The sequence below is a fragment of the Python bivittatus genome, unplaced genomic scaffold, assembly GCF_059951505.1.
Source record: "Python bivittatus isolate LINGU-HERP-01145 unplaced genomic scaffold, Pbiv_v1 ctg000270_np1212, whole genome shotgun sequence".
In the NCBI taxonomy this organism is placed as follows: domain Eukaryota; kingdom Metazoa; phylum Chordata; class Lepidosauria; order Squamata; family Pythonidae; genus Python; species Python bivittatus.
Window position 1 is genome coordinate 372,043 of NW_028277050.1, and position 20,928 is coordinate 392,970.

The window sequence follows — 20,928 nt, forward strand, 5'->3', positions numbered from 1 at the left end:
GGTGATTTTTTTACTGGAGCAAGCTCTGTATATTGGGGAGTATTAAAAATGACATTTTCTAGTATATCTGCATTTATAATCTGCACTAGCATTAAAATTTATATAGATTTCACATGTGCACTATAAAGCCTTTTAACTTCCTTTACTTGTACGTATCCAACTATAACAAAGCCTTCATACAGATGCGACACCAAATTCTGGTTTGGTGTAATCAATGGAAGCTTTGGGTAGACTTACTTCACTTCACTCTACTTGATGTTACTTTTACATTTTAAAATTTAAAGTAAAGTTTACATTTACTTTAATTCATTTTCTGGTTCACGGTAAACCTTAACCTTATACCTTATGTTGTATGGTATAAACTGTATAAACTACTTGTTTACAGACCAGAACTGCAAACTAATTTGTGATTTCCAGTTTTAAGGCAAAGTATAATTTGCTCATTTGAGATACACAAGAAGAAATTCAAAAAAAATGTGAGGAAAGGGAAGAAAAGAAACAGGCAGTAGCTTGGTCATTTTCATGCCATGCATGAATGAAGCCAAAGTCCAAGTATATTGAAATGTATTAATCCAGTATACCACAAACAATAAACTCCTTGGGTCAGGAACATGTTTATATATCTTCATTCCTTTGAAAAATGGCACACATTTTATAAAACAATAGTAGTAGATAAAAGTATTCTTGTCAAGAAGAAGAATAAAAATCAAGAAGTAGATGAAATATTTCAGTATTCTTCTGGGTTTTTTTTAACTTGATTTATATTATTTGAAACTAGTTCATGCTTGCATAAGCTGGTTAAAGCCTCTTTGATTTCCTTCCCTCTGAATAAATTCATCTTGTTCATCTGAAAAAGAACAAACAAAAAAACTTGAACTGAGTCCTTTTATGTTTGTCAGCACTGAGGGAAAAAACAGGCACCTTTGTTGATTTTACTGCTTCGTCAGATTTACTAACTGGCCCAGGTGTTCACAGGTTTCATATTGTTCCAAGTTTGTTAGTTAAACTAACTTTAATCTTAATCATGCAGGCAACTTTATTGGTTTCAGGCTGCAGAATTTTGTGCAAGATTTCACAGGAGGGTAGTAATTTCTTTTTCTGCAACGATTCTATATTTGGCCCTCTCATGTTACTTCTTCCAAGTAAATGTTAGTACAGTGGTTGTAAACTATGCTCCATGGAATTCTCCAGTTCCTTGGAGAAAAAAAAGGGTTTGTGGCTCAGGAGTGTTAGATGAACTTTAGAGCAAAATCTCCAGTAAGCTTGGCTGGCAACTTCTTTGGGAAATTTCTGACTATGAAATGTAGGCTCTTTGGTGGGGATTGAGGTTAGATGTGCAGAAATATCCATTCAGATAATTCATTATGGAAACAGTTTCTTGAAAAATGAAAAATTTTCAAGCACAGAAGGAACTTTTTTTTTAAAAAAAAAATCTATATTCTGAGTGTCAAAACTATGCTTTCTGTAGGATAACAATAGTGCAATGGTGTATGCCTTCCCGCCCTTTCCCATGTTCTAGGGCTGTGTGATCATTGAAATATTTATATTTATATTTAGAAAGAAGCTGAGGAACAGTGCTGTCTTCTGCTGAAAACAAATCTTCTTTTCTTTTTGCAGTATATTACAAGAAGTGCATAATTACAAATGAGCAAACCCAAGTTCTTACTTTTCAGTCAGTGAACAAAATGTATTTTGATTGCACAAAGAATATGGCTGGATCAGACAGGGATTATGACTGTCAGGTAGTGAGAGGAAGAATGTCTGGCAATTTCGGTACTATTCAGTTCATTATTCCAGCGTAGGATGGTATCCACAGAGAATAATGCATGATGCCACCTTTTACATTCACCTGATCTGGAGATTAAACTGTTGCCTCACACCAGGCCCTTCAAACTAACTACTAGTTTCTCTGAAACCATCACAACTCGACATGATTTTTTTCCTGGCCCAACTGCCAGGAACATTGAACGTTAGTTGACTCCCCGAGGAAAATGGCCGTGAATATCTGAAAAAGAGCAAGAGCCAGTTGGACAGAAATATAAACTAGGGAAAAGGGAAATTTCTCAGGAAGAAATAACATATGGAATGATTGGAAGATAGCCATTTTATATTGTATAGTTTATATTTCTCAATGAATAAGAAGAATAAAGCATTAGCAACGGAAGGTTTCCTAGGAAGTCTCTTGAAGGGGTTTGAACAGTCTTTCGATAAGTGGTGGGGAGGATGGAGGAGACAGACTTAAGTCAAGCTGAGCTCCTTGGAGAAAGGGTAGGATATAAAGTTGATAGATAGATTTCATATGGCTTGCAATAAATGCCATATTAAGAGGTTACATTCTAATGAAACAATAAATTACAAACTGAGACACGCTTTGCACCTGGGAGTTTTAAGCTCAGTACTTTTGCTTGGCAGATGTACTCCACCACCTCTCATCACCTAGTGTTTTTATAATTGGGTGGCATAGAATATTGTAAAATAAATAAAAATAAAACCAAATATTAAAAATATACAGTAAAGGAAGAACAAGAAAGAACAGATATAAGACAGCTTAATCCTTCAAAGCCGCTTCAAATTAACAATGGATATATTCATGCATGAGGCTTAGAGCTGTTTTTTTCCTCCCATGAATTGGTTTCTAATGCGAATGTAAAACCTCCATTGGCCAAAGTGTGCATTTGAATTACAAATGGCTCTCTTTCTGGTTTAAATATTCCACTTTGAGAAGGATCTGACATTCACATAAATAGCAGATGAAAAGCAAACTAAGCCTCATGTGTGGAAGTTCCCACAGTCCCGCAATATTTTCAGGCATCCTGCAAGTATGAGTGGCAATTCTGTAAAGGGTCAGCAGAGCCTCTTAAAGCAATCCAGAATATTTGAAGGGGTACCCAGAAGCAGTTAAACTACTGACTTAAGCCTGTACATATCAAAACTGCAATATGACAGCCACAGTAGAGTCTATATATCTTCCTTGGAGGGGCCCATTTCTCAAAGTTTAGTTGCCCCACAAGTAACAATAGACCATCATTGGCAAGGCCACCTTCAGTTTGAATTGATTTGGTCTACTAATTAGAACCCACGGACTAGAATACATTAAAGGATGTATCAGAGATCTTCCAGCATGGATACATACCATGGGTTAGCTGCACAGTCTTTGCAGTGTTTGCTAATGTTAACATTATATACGGGTTTGTCCCCAAGCAAATACCCTGCCTTGGGTACTGTGAAGTTTAGATTAGGACTGCCAATGTTTAGTCTCGGACAGAAGGAGCAAATTCTCAGAATGAGGATTCAGAATCACAGAGGGGAGGGGTATTTTGTCCTTAGTGAAATAATTCCGATCTTTGCTTCTCTGCCATGCCTGTCCTTTTTCACAATAGAGCAGCAGGCATAGCCAGCCTTGCCCTCTGACATGCCAAGTACAATCCTGAGTTCCTCTCAAGTTTTAGAGTCAGGATCCAAACCTTAGAAAAGCAGATTATTCTAGCAGTGCACGCAGTTAAACAATTGTATTGCAAGCAGGCAGGGTGACAATAGCCTGGCAAACTGGAATTCTTCATGGTCCAACTAATAACAACAAGCAGTTCAAAATGGAAGCAAGCAGCGTCTCTAACACTGTTCCCTTCTTTTCATTGCAGTCCCTTCTGCGGTCCCCATGATGCATCAGGTGAGTCGCACCCCGAGCAGTATCACTTTGTCCTGGCCGCAGCCTGATCAGCCAAACGGAATCATCTTGGACTATCAGCTGCGCTATTTTGACAAGGTAAACTGGTGAAAAAAGACCGGAGTTAAAAATTAGCATTTGAGTTTTGGTTTCACTTCCAGTGTTGACTTCTATAGTAAGTCTCCTCTATAAATTTGAACAAAAACAACTGTTGTGGCTCCCCATCAAGAAACCTAGCATTGGTCCAGAAAAGTTACCTCTTACTAAGTTCTCAGCACCCATAGAAATCGACAGCTTCCAGGCTCTTTTGGAGTAGACATGGGGCTTTAAAACCAGTTTAGGATTCTGGAATAGATCTGCCCTAATTTTTCTTCTCCTATTTAGACCCAGAAGGTGAGCGTGCCAACCTTTTATATTACTAAAACCTGTGGGAAGTTGCCCCTGCCACAGGATCTCATCTCACATCATTCCAGAAATGAAACAAAGCAGAAAGGACCCATATGGGAAGGATAAAATTCCATAGCTTCTAGACCAGAAAAGTCTCATTTCCTGAATGGGCCAGTAGTGTTGTGGAAAGTAGTTGTGTTGTTTTTATTGCCCACAGCATTTTGATTTCAGGGTTTTCATGTTACCAGGATGGGGTGGAAAATAGTTATTACAAGAAAGAGTCTTAGAGGTTATTGTAAGCTATGTGTTGTGAAACAGTTTAACATTGCCGAAAGGGTGAGTCAGGTCATCCATCCTTGGAGCATTTTGTTATGGCATTTTCCCTCTTCCCTATGAAAATCATTCTTATTGTTTCTTTAGCCTCCCATCCTCATAAGGATACAAGAACAGAAGCAGCAGTAGTTGATAATTTGAGCGAGTAGTTCAGGAGTTTGGGCAGAAAGGAAATTTGACTAAATAACAAAAATGTGGATACATCTGAGAAAAGGGCATTGCTGAGGTTGAAGAAGTGGGAGTCTATTGATCAGCCTCTATTGATTCCTAGTCAGAAGATGAAGACACTTCATTCACCTTAACCAGTGAGACTAATATGGCCACTATCTCCAGTCTAAGCCCAGGGAAGATATATGCTTTCCAAGTACGAGCCCGGACATCAGTGGGTTATGGGCCATATAGTGGAAAGATGTATTTCCAGACCCTTGTAGGAGGTAAGTGACACACCTTCTGAGTTTCCAAACCTAGATTTATTAATACCTTTCTCTCACGCTCATACTTACCTGAACAATCTGTTTTCTCTTTTTATCGCTCTCTTGCTTCTGCCTCATAAATTTTTATAGCCCTCACATACCTAACAGGCTAACACATGCCTTGACTCCCCATATGCCTATGTATTATCAAGTGTTGCTTCATTCCAGGATGTGGCGACACTTATGCATTTAAGGTGCAATCTAACTAGGAGTTATCCTGAACAAGTCTCATCATTTCAATTTGGCTTTTGTGGAAGAACCGTTTGATGAACTGTGACCGTGCAAATTGCATATGTGTTTGACCAGAGGGGTAATCACAGGCATCAAAGTATCTTCAGCTAATTCTGGAAAGTGGCTGAAGATACTTTCAATTGCACGAGCTGTGTAGAAGTGCCATTGAAGAAAGGAGGGAAAGGAAGAGCTTTGGCAAAATTGACAATAAAAAAGACCTGGTTTTTTCATTCAAAAAACGAATTAAATAAAATGGCACAATGCAACTGGTGTGTGTAAGTGTGTCAGAGAGAGAGAGAGAAAGAAGGGCTGAGGGATTTGAAAGGTCTCTTATATTTTGGTAGATGATAAAGCCAAATGGCACAGAGGTTTGGGGTTAGGTCAACAGATCCACATCTATGTGTTGCCCAGACAAAACCTTATGGGGAGAGGAGAGCTGATGGGGTCAGCATAAGTATGACCCTTTCTGCTCTACAGACCTGGGTACTTCAGACAGAGGAAACAGGGCACTTCAGAACATTTGTGGCTGTAGTTGCAGAGCTCCTAACAACACTTTGGGAGAGTGTGTTCAGAGCTACACATATTCACCTCTATTGATAAAGACTATATATGAGAAAATAACAGGCTGCCTTCCTTTTTTGACAGGTGAGCGCTCTGAGATGGTTCAGGACCGACTGCCACTTATTGTAGGCTCAGCGCTGGGTGGACTGGCCTTCATGGTTATCGCTGCCATTGCCATCCTGGCCATTGTCTTTAAAAGGTGGGTGTTCTGCTTTTACCCCCGTAAAGATATTTCTGATTCAACACAAAACTACTCCCAGGTAAGGGAGTACAACATGATTTTGGAAAGCTGCTTTCAAACAGGATTATTATGTCCTAGAACTCCACTGGGAGAGAGAGTCTGCCATTTTTTCCGTATTACATCTGGAATCTCACATATTACACAAGAGAGATTCGTAGTTGGAAGCCAGTATGTGTGGGGAAGGAGGGCATACCATGCTTCTTTGACCTCATACTCAAACCTCGAGGTAGCTGGAGAAACGTGACAGGTTAATAGGAGAGTATCTTTGGTCAATATATCCTCAATGATGGAGATACTCTTTCTACTAATATGTTTAAAGGAAGACTGTTAATCAGGGGTAGACAACCTGTAGGCTGCTTGGAATTCTTGGCAACCTGTTTGCATTCCAGAGTGTCCAAGGCCCAAACTTTTGAACCTCTTTTTTTAGTGTTTTGGGGGGAAGGGGAATGTTAAATGGTGGAAATGATCTATGCAGCTTTGCAGAGGTTTAAAGCATCCTGAACACTCTTAAAAACCACAACCCCCTCCAACTGAGCTATATTTTTCTATTTGAGGGGGGGGGGGTGTGAAAGAGTAAATGGATAAGCCTCTGCAGGACTTGTTGCCACTTTGACCCTCATGCCTGCACAATGAAAATGTATGTTTGGCCAGCCCCACTCACTTTGGGTTTTTTTAATAGTAATTTTATGGAACATTACAATTAAAAAGAGAAAAACTAATACAAATTTTAAAAAAAGGAAAAATAGAAAGTGCAAAAAGGAGGGAAAAAGAAAAAGAAAAAAGAAAGAAAAAAATAATAAAGAAAAAGAAAAATATATAAAGAAACGACTTCACCCTTCATCACAACAAGTAAAAATAAGCTTAGTAACTTATCACCTTCTCTTAAAATATAACAAATAATCTCTTCCTGTATCTCATCTCTTATCTATAAACAAACCTTTAAAGCTTCATCATTCAGTCCTGGTCAGCAAAAGACCATTAAGGGTTACCAGAGATAACAACATATCTATTTTAACCTTGATCAAATAAATGAACTTTATATTCCTTCCTTTTATTCTTAACAATCTTGATCTTTTTATATTCCTTCCCTTTACTTTTAACAATCTTGATCCTTAATCCCCTCAAATAATGTCCTAGAACTTGATTTCTTCTCATTTTTTCTTTGTCCCTTCTCACAAAATTCTTCAAAGCTTTAACAGCTCTCTTTTGTAGATCCAATATAAGAAAGTTATCTAGGTCACTCTTTTGTTTGTGAAGACATCAGCCAGCTTCATTTGTATATCCAGTATAGCATCTCCTTCCACACCATTCCTGTAGCCTGTCGTTTTTAAATCCACTTTCAAGTCACTCTCAGTCCTGTCCAGTAAAACTTGCTCTTCTTCCATATTATCTTCCAAACACAGTCTACCTGTAATAGCAGAAATTCTTAGAATTAACTTCTGGATCCCTTGTTCACAAATATCCTTCAGTACATCTAACGTTAAAGTATTTTGCTCCATTCTGTATTAGTAAATCAAATCTAAGTGTTTTCCTCCTTTAATTGTAATCTTTAGTTCCTTTTTGTTCCCTCTAGCGTCTAACCTTCAAAATCCCATCTTATCATATATGTATGTATGTATGTATGTATGTATGTATTCAAAACAACAGCATTTTCCCATGGGAAGGATTCTTATAATTACTTTCAAAATCTTATTTCAAATCCATGTGGACCCTTAGTCTGTTTGTAACTTTCCAAAATCATTGCTCTAATCACTCTTTTGCTGCTTATTTCCCCCTCCCAAAAAGATTTTTTAAGTCCTTAAATTTGTATTTAAAACTTGTTTCACTAAGATTTGAAGGAAACTCACCCGGTGTAGTAAAACTTACCATTCTGAAGGTTCCTAATATCTGAAAAGCAGCTAACAAGCCATTTCCAAAAGTGATTAAGAAAGGAAGTATGAGAACCCTGTGTCCATAAAGGCACTGACCATGGTGTGAGCAAGATGATTATTCCTATGTCTCCCAGAGCTCTAAACCCACCAGAGACTGCTGTCTTTCAGTCTTCTTGTGAGGAGCAACTGTCTGGAGCACCTCTCGGCAATCCCAAGTCCTCTCCTTGTCAGGAGAGGAATCCCAAAGAACTGGTCTATTCACTGGCTCTTCATTCCACCATGGTCGTTCTTCAGTTCACCATTTCTTCCCTGGAAGTTACCAGCCCCACTCACTTTGTGACATCGTAATATCACTAGTCATGTGACTCCAAGCCTGAAAAAGGTGGCTCATCTCAGCTATAATTGAAAGACAGGCAACGTATAGCTTTAGTCCCCAGTCTAATTTCAAACAGCCTCTGCAAGTGATCAGTTTAGACCTCTGGTAAGAGCTGTCTCATCTTCACCTGGCAATCTGGTGAAGAGAGAAGTTATCAAAAAGAGAATAAAGAGGGTGTCAGAAAAATAATGGGTACCCCACTCACTACTTGCTTCAGGCCTGCCCACTGTTAGCAAATGACCCCAAGAGATTCTCCCAAGGAATGCAAGCCTTGGCCAAATAAATAGATAAACATCCCCATCTCCATTATAGATCAGTTTAAAACTCCTGTAAAACAGCAAATAAGCAAGCTGTTTGAAAGTAGAGTCAAATAGCTCCAGTTTTCATTCTGACTTCAATTGAAATTCGTTACTATTTTTTGTCTAATCACCAAATCCCAAAACTAGATATAATTATTCATCTAATCTAAAGGCTATTAAAGCACACAGGAGTTCCAATCAAATGCATTTCACATCATTACTTGGTACTCTGCCTAATGCATTGAAATTCATGTTCAGAATGCTACTTTTAGAGCTATATCATAAACTCTGTCACTGAATGAATAGTCATGGGCTCCCCTGTATAGCACCTTACTGCGAATGCTGGCATAAATTGTCTTTGTAACTGGATATGTGTTGCTGAGCATCAAAACAAATGTAAAAAGTGCGCAAAATGAGCCTACGCAACATCTGATTATCAGATGAATTCCCAAGAGAACTGCCAGTGTCATTTTGCTGTATGGTAAGTGTCCATTCAGTATTTAAGAATATCATAAGAGTTCTGCCAGATGAAACTAGCCAACATAATGTTTTTACTACATGCTTTAATTTACTGCTATGCTTCCTCCATTTTTATTCAAAACTGCTTCAGGATTTTATTGAAAACTGCTTCAGGCAGCATGCAAATATTTTGAATAAAGAAATACTTATTTCGAATATTACAATTTCCAACAATGCCCATCTAAACCAATGGCATATTTTACAGTCACAGATGATCAAAGGTCATTTAGTCCAACTCTTTGCTAATGCTGAAAATCTATTATGCTAATATTTCATTGGACTTTATGTGAAGTATTCTCTTTTGTCTACCCAAACCTCCTACAACCAGTCAGTTGAGGTTCAGATTTAGTATCATAAGAAAAAGAGAACAATCTTTTCTCTTTCTACTCCATCCTCACCGTAAATAATTTTCTACATTCCTTCTGACCTCTCTTACATTGAAAGGAAGTTATACTTAATGTGACCTACACATAACTTATGAACAGACGTAGAATGATTGAATATTAATTAACTTCCTCCCCCTTCAAGAAACCCCATGATTATTTCTCCAACATCCTGACAATTTTGACTGCTCTTGCCTGTACCTTTTTCTTAGCTCTAAAATAGTCCTTTGGAGCTGATGCATCTGACACTAGGAAGGTCATCCTATTTTAGTTTTCCTTTTATGTTTTCTTCTTCCACAGTAAGAGACGAGAAACTCCATACACAGATCGCCTGCAACAGTACATAAGCACTCGGGGTAAGCAATTGAGGGTCTCCTCTCTTTTTAATTACCTCTTCTATCAGGCTCGTAACTGATTCTGGGATCTGTGGTCTCCCTCACAGGCCTTGGGGTCAAATATTACATTGACCCTTCTACCTATGAAGACCCCAATGAAGCTATTCGGGAATTTGCCAAGGAAATTGATGTATCTTTTGTCAAGATAGAGGAAGTCATTGGATCAGGTAATGAAGGAATATTTTCTCATTTAATCTCTGCTATCGTATTTGCTCTTTAGCCTATTTTTCAGTACACTTGTTCTCATTTGGAGCCTCAAACATAATTAAATATCCCAGTGTGACCCTGCATAATTAAATATCCCAGTGTAAGCCTACTCTTTTTTGTTGGGTACAATTTATTGATCTTGACAAGAGTCCATCCAATTGTCAGGTGTTCCTCCTGTTTACCTGTTTTTTGCCCCAATTCTTCCTTTCTAATGGAACTTTACTCGAGTGTTATTACAACACTGTCACAGTGCAGGCTTCATCTTAGGGGTTGGAGGAGTTAAAGATGGATGCATTCTGGGAAAAGTACTTTGTTTCAATGTGCAGCGCTACAGATCCAAAGCAGAAAAGATGCTTCAGAGTTGATGGGGTATGCATAGCACATGTGCCAGTACCTCCTTTAAAAAGATGCCCCTTTTTGGACTCCTGGGGAAGAAATGGCAGACTGAAGACGGCTCCAAAAAGCAGAGCTGACGACCATGGCAGAATGAAGAGCCAGCAAATAGACCGGCTCTTCGATAATTCCTCTCCGGACAAGGAGAAGACTTGAGATCACCCACAACTGCTCCAGACAGCTGCTCCTTGCAAGGAGACCACAAGAGACAAGGGAATAACCATCTTGCTCAAACCATAGTCAGCGCCTTTGAAAGGACACTAAGTTCACATACTTCCTTTTCCAATCACTTTTGGAAATTACTTGTTAACTGCTTTTCCTAGCTATTTCCTAGCTATTAGGAACCTTTGGTTTGACAAGTTTTATGCACTGGGTGAGTTTCCTTCAATCCTTAAAGAAGCTTTAACTACAAGTTTAAGAACTTTAAATTTTTTTTTTGAATAAACAGCAAAAGGGTGATTAAAACTTTGATTTTAGAAAGTTACAAATGGACTAAGGGTCCTGATAAATTTGAAATAAATTTTGGAGTTAATTATAAAGAATCCTTCTCATGGGAAAATACTCTTGTCTTGAGTTAAAAAAAAAAAAGTAATAAGATAAGATTTTAAACATTGGACACTAGAGGGAACTAAAGATTATAATTAAAAGAGAAGAACACTTAACCTCAGCTTACAATTGCAGAATGAAGCAAAATATTTTAACATTGGACGTATTGAAGGATATTTTTGAACAATGGACCCAGAAATTAATTTTAAGAGCATCTGCCTCTATGGATAGACTGTGTCTAAAAGATGTTATGAAAGAGGAACAAGTTGTACCTGACAGGATCAAGACTGAGTTGAAAGTGGATCTACAAATGACAGGCTACAAGAATGACATGAAAAAAGATGTTATACTGGACATACAAAAGAAACCGGCTGATGTCTTAATAATTAAAAGGGATATACAAACAACAAACCAAGGGAGTGACCTTGGTAATTTTCTTATACTGGATTTACAAAAGAGACTTGTTAAAGTTTTGAAGAATTTTGTGAGAAGGGACAAAGAAAAAATGAGAAGAAATGAAGTTCTATGACATTATTTGGAGGGACTAAAGATTGTTAGAAGTAAAGAGTAGGAATATAAAGTTGGTTTATTTGATCAAGGTTAAAATAGATATGTTGTTATTTCCGGTAACCCTTAATGGACTTTTGCTGACAACAGGACTGGAATGGTGATGCACTTTATGGATTTGTTTATAGATAAGAGATAGGATATGTGGAGAAGAGATCATTTGCTGTATTTTAAGAGAAAGCGATGTTACTAAAATTGTTTATAATTGTTGTGATGAAGGTGGGAAATCACTTCTTTATATATTTCTTTACTATGTTCTTTTTTCTTTTCTACACCTTTTACTTTTTATTCTTCTATTTTTCCAATTTGTATTAGTTTTTACTGTTGTAATTATAATCTTTAATAAAACTACTATTAAAAAAAAAAGATGCGTCTTTTCCTAAGCTCACATAGATCCCAGGAAAATACATGTTTGAGGTAAGGAGGCACTGACAGCTCTTTCATGCCTGCTTCAAAGCCCCTTGTTGCACCCTGTTGATAGCTTGTTAATTTAAATGCATATAATCCTGGGATCGCCCACCCCCTTTGAAGCAATTTTTCTCCTTTCAGTCTGAAGCCTTGCACGTTTCCTAGAGCTTGGTGACAATGTGGGGATGCAGCTACTCTCTCTATGCATTCCTTGCCTATCACCCTCAGTTATTTGAGAAGGGGCAGAATTCTACTCAATTCACACATGCTGCTGAAATATGATGGGAATCATTTCCTTAGGATGTAATCCCACACTAATGCAGAATATACACAGTTACCAGAATTACAAAGGGCAGAGCCAGTTGCAGAAGAAGAAGAAGCAGCAGCATTATATAAGAAAGGTGTACAAGGGTCTCTGTGTAAGGGTCTGGTACTTATTATTGCGACTGAAGCTCAAGACTGACCTCTGATATTCTCTGATATTCTTCACTCCTGACTGGCAGGAGGCTCCTAGTGCATTGCAGCTTTTCTTCATGTTCTGCAAGAGAGGGCTTTAGGTTCCCAAAGGTCAGCTTTTTTTGGGGGGGGGGGGGGTTGTTTTTTTGTTTTTTGTTTTCCAGGCAAGTTGCTGCTTGAGTTCTTAGAACAGTGTTTTTCAAGCTTGGCAACTTTCAGATGGATGGACTTAACTCCCAGAATTCCCCAGCCATGCTGGCTGGGGAATTCTGGTAGTTGAAGTCCACCCATCTTGAAGTTACCAAGTTTAGAAAACACTGTCTTAAATAGATCAGACCAGTGTTTCTCAACCTCATCAACTTCAAGATGGTTGGACTTCAATTCCCAGAATTCCCCCATCCAGCAATTCTGGGAGTTGAAGTCCACCTATCTAAAAATGGATGAGGTTGAGAAACACCGGACAAGACCAATGACTGGACCAAGTGTGATAGCATTTAGATTGTTCAGCTGAGCCTGGGAAGACCAAACCTCCATCCATGCTGAAGTTCAAAACTTGAGTTCATCAAAATTTATTTCAAAGATAAAGGAGGAAATTGTGTAGCCTGATTTGAACTTTGGCAAAATGGTAAGTAACCTTACCAATGAAATGAACTCCAGAAAGTCATGAAGTGTTTGATTCCCAAGGCAGTAGGGCCCACAATCTTATCTCCCTCTGCCTTTAAATTATGCATGCATCAGTTCCTCCTCTGCCTGATGTGGTGTCTTTTCCATCCCTTACTCCTGGCAGGAGAATTTGGAGAGGTGTGCTTTGGCCGCCTGAAACCTCCAGGGAAGCGTGAATATACAGTGGCTATTAAGACCTTGAAGGCAGGCTACACTGATGAGCAGCGGCGGGAGTTCCTAAGCGAGGCCAGCATTATGGGACAATTTGAGCATCCAAATGTCATCCGCCTTGAAGGTGTGGTCACCAAGAGCCGCCCCGTCATGATTGTCACCGAGTTCATGGAGAATGGTTCTCTGGATTCCTTCCTCCGGGTATGACCATCTCAGTTCCCCCTTTCCTTGCCCGCTTCACTTCCTCCCTTTCATTTTACATTTACTGTATTTAATATTATTTATTTAGTTACTTTTCAGCATTTGTAAGGAATGTATCATTAAAATTATGCCCATGCAGTATACAAAACAGAATAACATAAAATAGAAGACGTAGGGAAATGATTTCAATACAGTAATATGCCAGCATGCATCTCTATAATAAATTTTGATAAAACAATAACACTTCCTATATGGGGGAAGAGGGAGGCCTGAGCAAAGAAGTCTGCCTTTAACAGACATTGCAAACAAAGCACAGGGGGACCTTTCAGAAGTCAGGGGCTAGAACATTTCTCAGTTACTATCATGTAGCAAGCTACAGAATATGGTGCCACCAGTAAGAATTTTACAATTGGAAGTCAGTGACGCTAACAAGAGATAATTGCTGGTGGGGGAAAGAAGAGAAAATCAAGCAGACCAATAAAAGGGAAAAATAGTCTTTCAGTAACTTAGACCCAAGTTTTATCTGCCATAAAATTTGAAGATGATCATTTAACTTCCCTCAAGATAAGGTCTCTGGTGGTTTGACAAAGAGATCAAGACTAGAGATGGCTCCCTTATAGCACAGCATGCACTATTCTACAGTTTTTGGACAATGGTCAGAGAACCTCCTTTATTTTCTGCCTCCTTTACTTTCCCTTTCCCTTTCTTAGATTTAGAAGGCCACCTGGCTCCATAATGACTTTGGGCAGCTTCCAACACTAAAAATGGCAGATGGGGGTTATGGGTACTAATAATGCTGTGCTAAATGTACTTTTCACCATATGGAATAAGGTACATTCTAGAACAGAAACATCTGGCCAAAAAAACTTAAGCCTGAATAGTAGTAAGAATAACAAAGGGTAGGAAGAAAAAGGCTAGGGTTATGGGGAAAGAATATAAACAAATGCTTTTATACATAGCCAGTGGATGAGAATGAAGGGGTCCGATGATGGAAAAGGTGGATTTTGAAAATAGTGGGAGCTGAGACCACAGGTAGAACAGAAAGTTAGAGATAATGGAAAATTTACAAAGGTATGAGAATTTGGGGTGAATCAGAGTTGTGGAATGGAAGAAACAAAGGTCACAGACATGGAATACCTAGGAACTTGAGCAAAGCTGTCACATGGGGTAGAAGAAGTGAATGACTTGCATTGTGGAGTTTTGTTTGGAAACCAGAAAAGTAAAATTGAGGAAAGGAAGGTCAGGAAAAAGCTACAATGCTTAAGGCAAGAGTTGATCAGAATAGGAAACATTTTTCTCTGGGGTGTTGAATAGAAGGGGTTGGTTTTCATGAAGCTGTACAAGAGAAAAAATATATTTTGTTAATGGAGTGAAAATAAATGTTCTCTGTGTATACACATACACACACTCTCTCTAAACACATACTCTCTGTGTGAGTGTATATATGTACACCCACACATACTCATGTACACATCCACACACCCTACCTACAGAAAGCTAGCCTATCAGGGCTCTTGAAAGATTCTAATGTAGCCTTCTTCTGGCAGAGCTCTTCCACAAAGGAGCATTCAGTCCTGGTTTCATGCACTCCCCTTCCTAATCTGAAGTAGTTCATTCCTGAAAGATGTCATATGGCCTGCATTTTCATCAGATCAGTCCTTGTGGCCAGGCATTTCTCAAGGGGAGCATGAAATAGGGCGATTGGCTTTGTTTTCAATAGACTTTTTATTGACTGGGATTTTTTTCTTTGAAGTGTTTTATGGCAGTGAGTGGGCCTCATCCAAGCAATCAGGAGAAAACCCTTGGAGGGCTTCCTTATGGATCACCTAAGACTTGGTTTCTGTGCCAGGCTTATTGACAGACAAGGCTGCTTAAGCATCCCAGGTGGGAGTTAGGGGTGCCGATGGGACACGTTTGCTGTTGTGGGCATTACAGTTGGGGGAAAAAGAGTTATGGATATGCTGGGGGAGGGGTTGGGGGAGTCAGAGGCATAGAAAGGAGTTCAGCAAACTAGAGGGAAGAGTGTGGGATTGTTTTTAAATCATTATCCTTCTTTCTGATCGGCAGCTACCCCCACCACCCAGTATCATTCAACGGAAGGTTGAATGTGGGACTCGATGATGATGATGATGATGATGATGATGATGATGATGATGATGATATAGTAAATCTGTATGCCACCCAACTCTCAACGACTATGGGCGGCTTACAACAATTAAACAAAGAAATTGCAATGAAAAGCATAAAACATAAAACATACAAAGTAGGTGTCAGGTTCAGCCCAAGAATCACCACGAGACAGTCCAGAATTCAGCTCAGCTTCTTTATTAGCTTGCACCTAATAGACAGAATCTTGCCAGATTAACTCTAATCCCCCAACGATAGCAACTACGTATAACCATCATACCCTTGGGGGTGGCAGTCTCCTCCTCTTGACGTTCACACAGTCCATCTGGGGTCTGAGGAGATGTGTTCCTTGGAATGTCTCTCCCCCTTCCCTGTAACCTTGAAGCTCCATTCCAGAATCCTCCCTGCTCATGTCTTCCATCAAACTAGGTCCTGTACTATTTTAATTTTAACAAGAGTTGCCGTTTTTCTTCCCTGGAAGGGCTGAGAAAAGAAGCAGGAAATATCAGCTGAGGGAGTGGGATTTAGTCACAAACCAAGAGATATTTCTCAATCAATCAATCAATCAATAGCTATAATTGAACAAAGGGGACCTGTTTTTATGCAAAAGGAGCAGAGCAACAGTGTCTTCTAGGCTGTTGTGGGTGTGTATGAAAATAGGAGTTCATAGGTTGATAACAGTTGCATGATATACTCAAGTGAATGGTGATAATGGAAGAATCAGAGATTGATTTTGGAGAAAAAGGTTCAATATGCTGAATGAATATGATAAAGGGGAAAATTACAGTGTAGGGAACATAAATGGATGGTGAAAACAAGACAAAAAGTACAGAAAAGTGGCTGGGCTCTTCAGAGATTCAAGAATAAATTAAAATGGTGATGGGTGAGAATCTGCAGAAATATATAATAATAAAAGTTTTGTTTATTTTGAATATGTGTTTAAGCATATCTCCACTCATGCGTGCATATGACAACAGAATTAATACGAATCTGAAATAATAATAATAATTATTATTATTATTATTATTATTATTTATTAAATTTATATGCCACCCAACTCCCAGCAACTCTGGGTGGTTTGCACTTGTTAAAAACACTTTGATGGTTTATGATAAAAGGTTGAGAGAATTGGTGAAAGATACAAGGGAAAGGTGAAGTTCTGAATGTGGGACAGGTCATTTTTTTGGTAGCATCAAGAGAGGATCTAGGGAGGGAAACGGACTTAGAAGAATAGATAAAAAATGAGAGTGAAACTAGAATGACTGCAGGATGAGAAAATACGAAAGTATGAAAAAAGATTAATCTCCCAACAGAATGAATAGAAAGTGAACATCAGGGAAAAGGATGTGAAAGTTGTTTGGAACAGACAGAAAAGAATTACAGTAAAAAGTGCTACAGATGTGCACAAAATTATTCTCATGGGAAGCATGAAGGATGCTCGGAATGCAGAAGTGAAAGGGGAGAGGAATAAAAAAGTGCACATATAGGAATGGGAATTTATGGAAATAACAGTTATGTGTCAAGAGTGGAATTGAAATGAATACTATAAATATGGGTGTCCAATTTAAAATGAATAATGAAAAGAAAGTTTTAAGAACACTGCAGGAATGCTGAAAAATGGCAAGGCTACGATTGTAAATGGTTTACTTGGAGAAAGGTTAAAATCGAGATGTGATTTGCTTATGAAGTGGCTGGGCGATTTGTTTAACGCACATGTGATGGCTGTATCTGTGCCTGACGTTTGGAAGAGTGCTGGTATTAATCCCCTATACAAAGGGAAGGGAAGCAAGAGTGAGTGTACAAATTAGACTGGATTGATTTGTTAAGTGTGCCTGGGAAGGGGTTGGGCAGAATTCTAATGAAGGGCTAAGAGAGGTAACAATGAGCAAAATTTGGGAAATTTGCAGCTTTAGGTTTGGAAGAGAGAGCGCAGACCAGATACTCACTCTTCAGCAGGTCACTGAAAAATGTATGGATGTGAAAATGTTTATTGTATATTTGATAATTTAGAGAAATGATAAAAGAAATAGAATTTTGGGGCATTTGTGTGAGGATGGAGTTGAAGGTTGGTTGCTGAGTATAATAAGGGCAGTAAATAATGAAAACAAAATATGGGTGAGAATAAATGGGATGCTTAGCAAATGGTTCAGCATTAAGCAGGGAATAAAACAAAAGATGTATCATGTGTCATCTTTGCATAATGTATTTATGGCTACACGTACAATGAATGTGTATGGTGGCATTAGAGATGTGTTGGTTGGGGATGTAAATACATGCATGCTATGTTATGTTTATGCTATGGTATGATAAGATAACATTATTTGCTGTAAACGTTAAGAGTCTATCCTTGTGATATCGCGTATTGCAAACCAAGGTAATTGTGTTCGACAAGGAAAAATAGAGTGAACTCTTTTAGAATATATTTTAGGTTTAACATAGCAAAAAATTAGAGCAAGCAGATGAATTTCTGTACGGTAAATATTGTTTAGTATAATACTTACTAAAAGAGGAAAATGGAAGGTGAAGACATGGTAGAAAGATGGTGGGTAGTATATATTGGAAGGAACGTTCTTTCCCAAAAGTAAAAACGGCTCTGTATATAAGTGTGCTTTGTTATATGAAAGTAGTAATGTCAGGAAAAAATAAAGGTAACTTGAATGCAGTGGGAAAGTAGTTAGGGTCTAGAATGAACAGGAGCTGAAATGCAAGTGGATTGAATATAAAAGCAAGTGACAGGTATGAAGGAAGTGTGTTGAGGTGGAGGGATCATATACAGAGAATGAATGAGGATCAAACTGAAAAAGAAAAAAAGGAAGGAAGAGAGAATGGGTGAAGAGGAAGACCAAGAAGTCATGCCTGGATGGAGTACTGAGATCACCCCAAAGAAAGAGGTGAGAATTGTAAAAAACAAAAGGCAACATACAAAGCAGTGATTGGCTGCTGGGAAAGCAACCATGGTTGGCAAGGGTAGTGTTGTGGTATGGAGAAGTACAGTGTGTGAATGATTTTGTTATAAGCTAGATTTTGCTATTTTTTCTTTTTCTTTTTTTTCTCTTGTTCCATGGGCTTAATTTCTTTGACTTATTCTTCTTACTCCTTTTCTGCATAATATTGGTTACTTTGAAAAGGGATGGTGTGATGCGTATGGATATATGTACTCTAGAGTTCATATGCAACCAGAGAATATATAATCTTCTACTGTATACTGTATATCTTGGTGAATATGTTCATTTTAGAAGATGAATGTGTGATTCTAAAAAAGCTGAATTCAATTTTCCATGCTTGCATCTGTTGTGGCAATGTACTTTATAGTTTTAAAATATCCTTGAATGTTTGTAGCATGTCTAATAAAAACTCAGAAGTCAGAGGAATTGTTGAATAAGATTTCCAGATATAGGGAAAAGGGGAGCCAATGTCTTACAATATGAAATATTCAGCAATACCTATCGGATGCTCATAATGAGTTACCTTATTAAATTAATTAAGAATTATATGAAACAAACTGATCAAAGCCATAGGCAATGAATAACATAATAATTAGTTCTTTATCTGCAACTTCAAAAAAGAATAAATTGAGATGATTACTACACATCCCTAATCATACTCTAATCTTACAAATTGGTTTTTTATAATATTAAGTTATCCCAAATGTTTCTTAGACATTCATCCAGCAGTGGATGCTTATTATTACTTAAATGTTTTGTTCTCCTTGATATAGTTGCCACAACAAACTCAAAATAAATTTTGTTTTTCCTCTTGGGATCAAGCATCTAAAGATATACACGCACACACACTCACAGACACCAAGTTAAGTCAGGGCTAAATTTGTTCCGTCAACTTAAAGGGCACTACAGCATGTGTGGGGTCCAACCAAAAGCCTATCAGCATCTATTAACTTTGTTGTTATCCTCTGAGAACCTCACTAAAAAATCTGCACAGGTTCCTAATCACTGTATGTGTCTGTGCCCTTACGACAGTTTTTACAATATAAATACGTTTGAGTACTACGATATACGTATTTTCTTATTTTAATATTTCCAAATCCGAATGTGTTTTAGAAATACAAGTTGCTTTATATTAACATTCAGTATCAGACTTTTTCAGCATATTCTTGATGACCCTCACCTACTCAAATCACCTATATACAGTTTCTTTCTAGATGATGATTCTTTCTTAACTGAAAGAACCAGAAAAACATTAAATTTTATTCAAAGATTATATATCCTGATTAACACTTGACCCAATTATTTCCAGTTAGTAGCCAAATATCCTTACAATAAACTCAGGGAAATAATATTTTAAAAGAACATTCATATCTAATACCTAATACAGAAGATCCAGGCCTCAGTTTTAAAGTATAAGGATTGAAGTTAAATTATTTTTAATCCCCTATAATTGGTCCTTTATATGCATAATAGGCATTCATATAATTTTCATACTAATATCAATTCAAAATTTCCCAATAATTAACTCTAACTTACTGCACATGACCAGAATTCATATCTTGGAGTAGAGCTTTTTGATTTTATTATTGAATTTTGCAAGCTGCTATAGAAGATTAAACCACATTTTATGTCTCCATAAATTTTTTTGGTGCAGTAGGTTTCATATATAGGAAGATGAACTTTAAAAATGGAAACTTCAGAGTTAGCAGTATCTTTTTAGATAGCTGTAGGTAATGGAAAATGCTTCATTTACCTCATCTATTTTTTTTAACTTAAATTAATATTAATTCAAATTAAATGACTGATTTAAGCCTGATGTACTGGGTCCAGATTTAGTTCTGGTTAGAGTTAGAATCACTGAAATTCAGATATTTTATTTAAAATGTAAAATTTAAATTTGAAATTTAGATGTTTTATGTTTTATTCAGATGTTTTATTGATTTCACTGGGCCTACTGTAAGCATGATTAACTCAGATCTCAGGTAAAATGTATATATTCCAAGTTCCCAAAATAAATTTTATAGCCTGAATATCTTCTGTTCTTGTAAGATTAGAGATCTAGTTCTACTGGTGACTGTTTTGATCTCTCCCCTATGAAGGCCAAAGTATAGATTGTGTTCATCGGTGAGTTGTGAAAACAGGAATGTAAATTTTTTTGTTTTAATGGTCTGGAAATTTACATTTAAAAACATTAATATATTTGCTTGTTTAAGAAGTGCAAAACTTGGTAACTTCTGAGCTACATTTTAAGCCAAGTTATTTGTATTGACATTTGTAAAGATAAAACTCCTAAATATCTGTGACAAAGTTTTTCTGTTCTATCATTATCTCCCGTCCATGATAGTGTATTCCTTCATTTCTGAATGCATGAATGAAAAGAAAGAAAGAAATCAGCCTATTTTTGAACATAGTTTTAAAGTGTGACCGCACGAAGTAATATTGATCACTCTTTCTATGATGTTGATAGAGCCAGCTCATAAACATAAAGCAAACACATGTTGGAGATCCAGG

At 37.6% G+C, this 20,928-nt stretch overlaps 1 protein-coding gene across 1 annotated transcript in view; it reads left to right on the top strand.

Annotated features, from left to right (window-relative positions):
- The window catches only part of LOC103049495 (ephrin type-B receptor 5), a 172,729-nt gene that overhangs the window by 135,884 nt on the left and 15,917 nt on the right, over positions 1-20,928 (top strand). The window contains exons 7-12 of the mRNA XM_088138560.1: positions 3,639-3,763; positions 4,656-4,818; positions 5,734-5,848; positions 9,639-9,694; positions 9,781-9,900; positions 13,098-13,345. Coding sequence (XP_087994686.1) covers positions 3,639-3,763; positions 4,656-4,818; positions 5,734-5,848; positions 9,639-9,694; positions 9,781-9,900; positions 13,098-13,345 — 827 coding nt within the window. The remainder of the gene's footprint in view (positions 1-3,638; positions 3,764-4,655; positions 4,819-5,733; positions 5,849-9,638; positions 9,695-9,780; positions 9,901-13,097; positions 13,346-20,928) is intronic.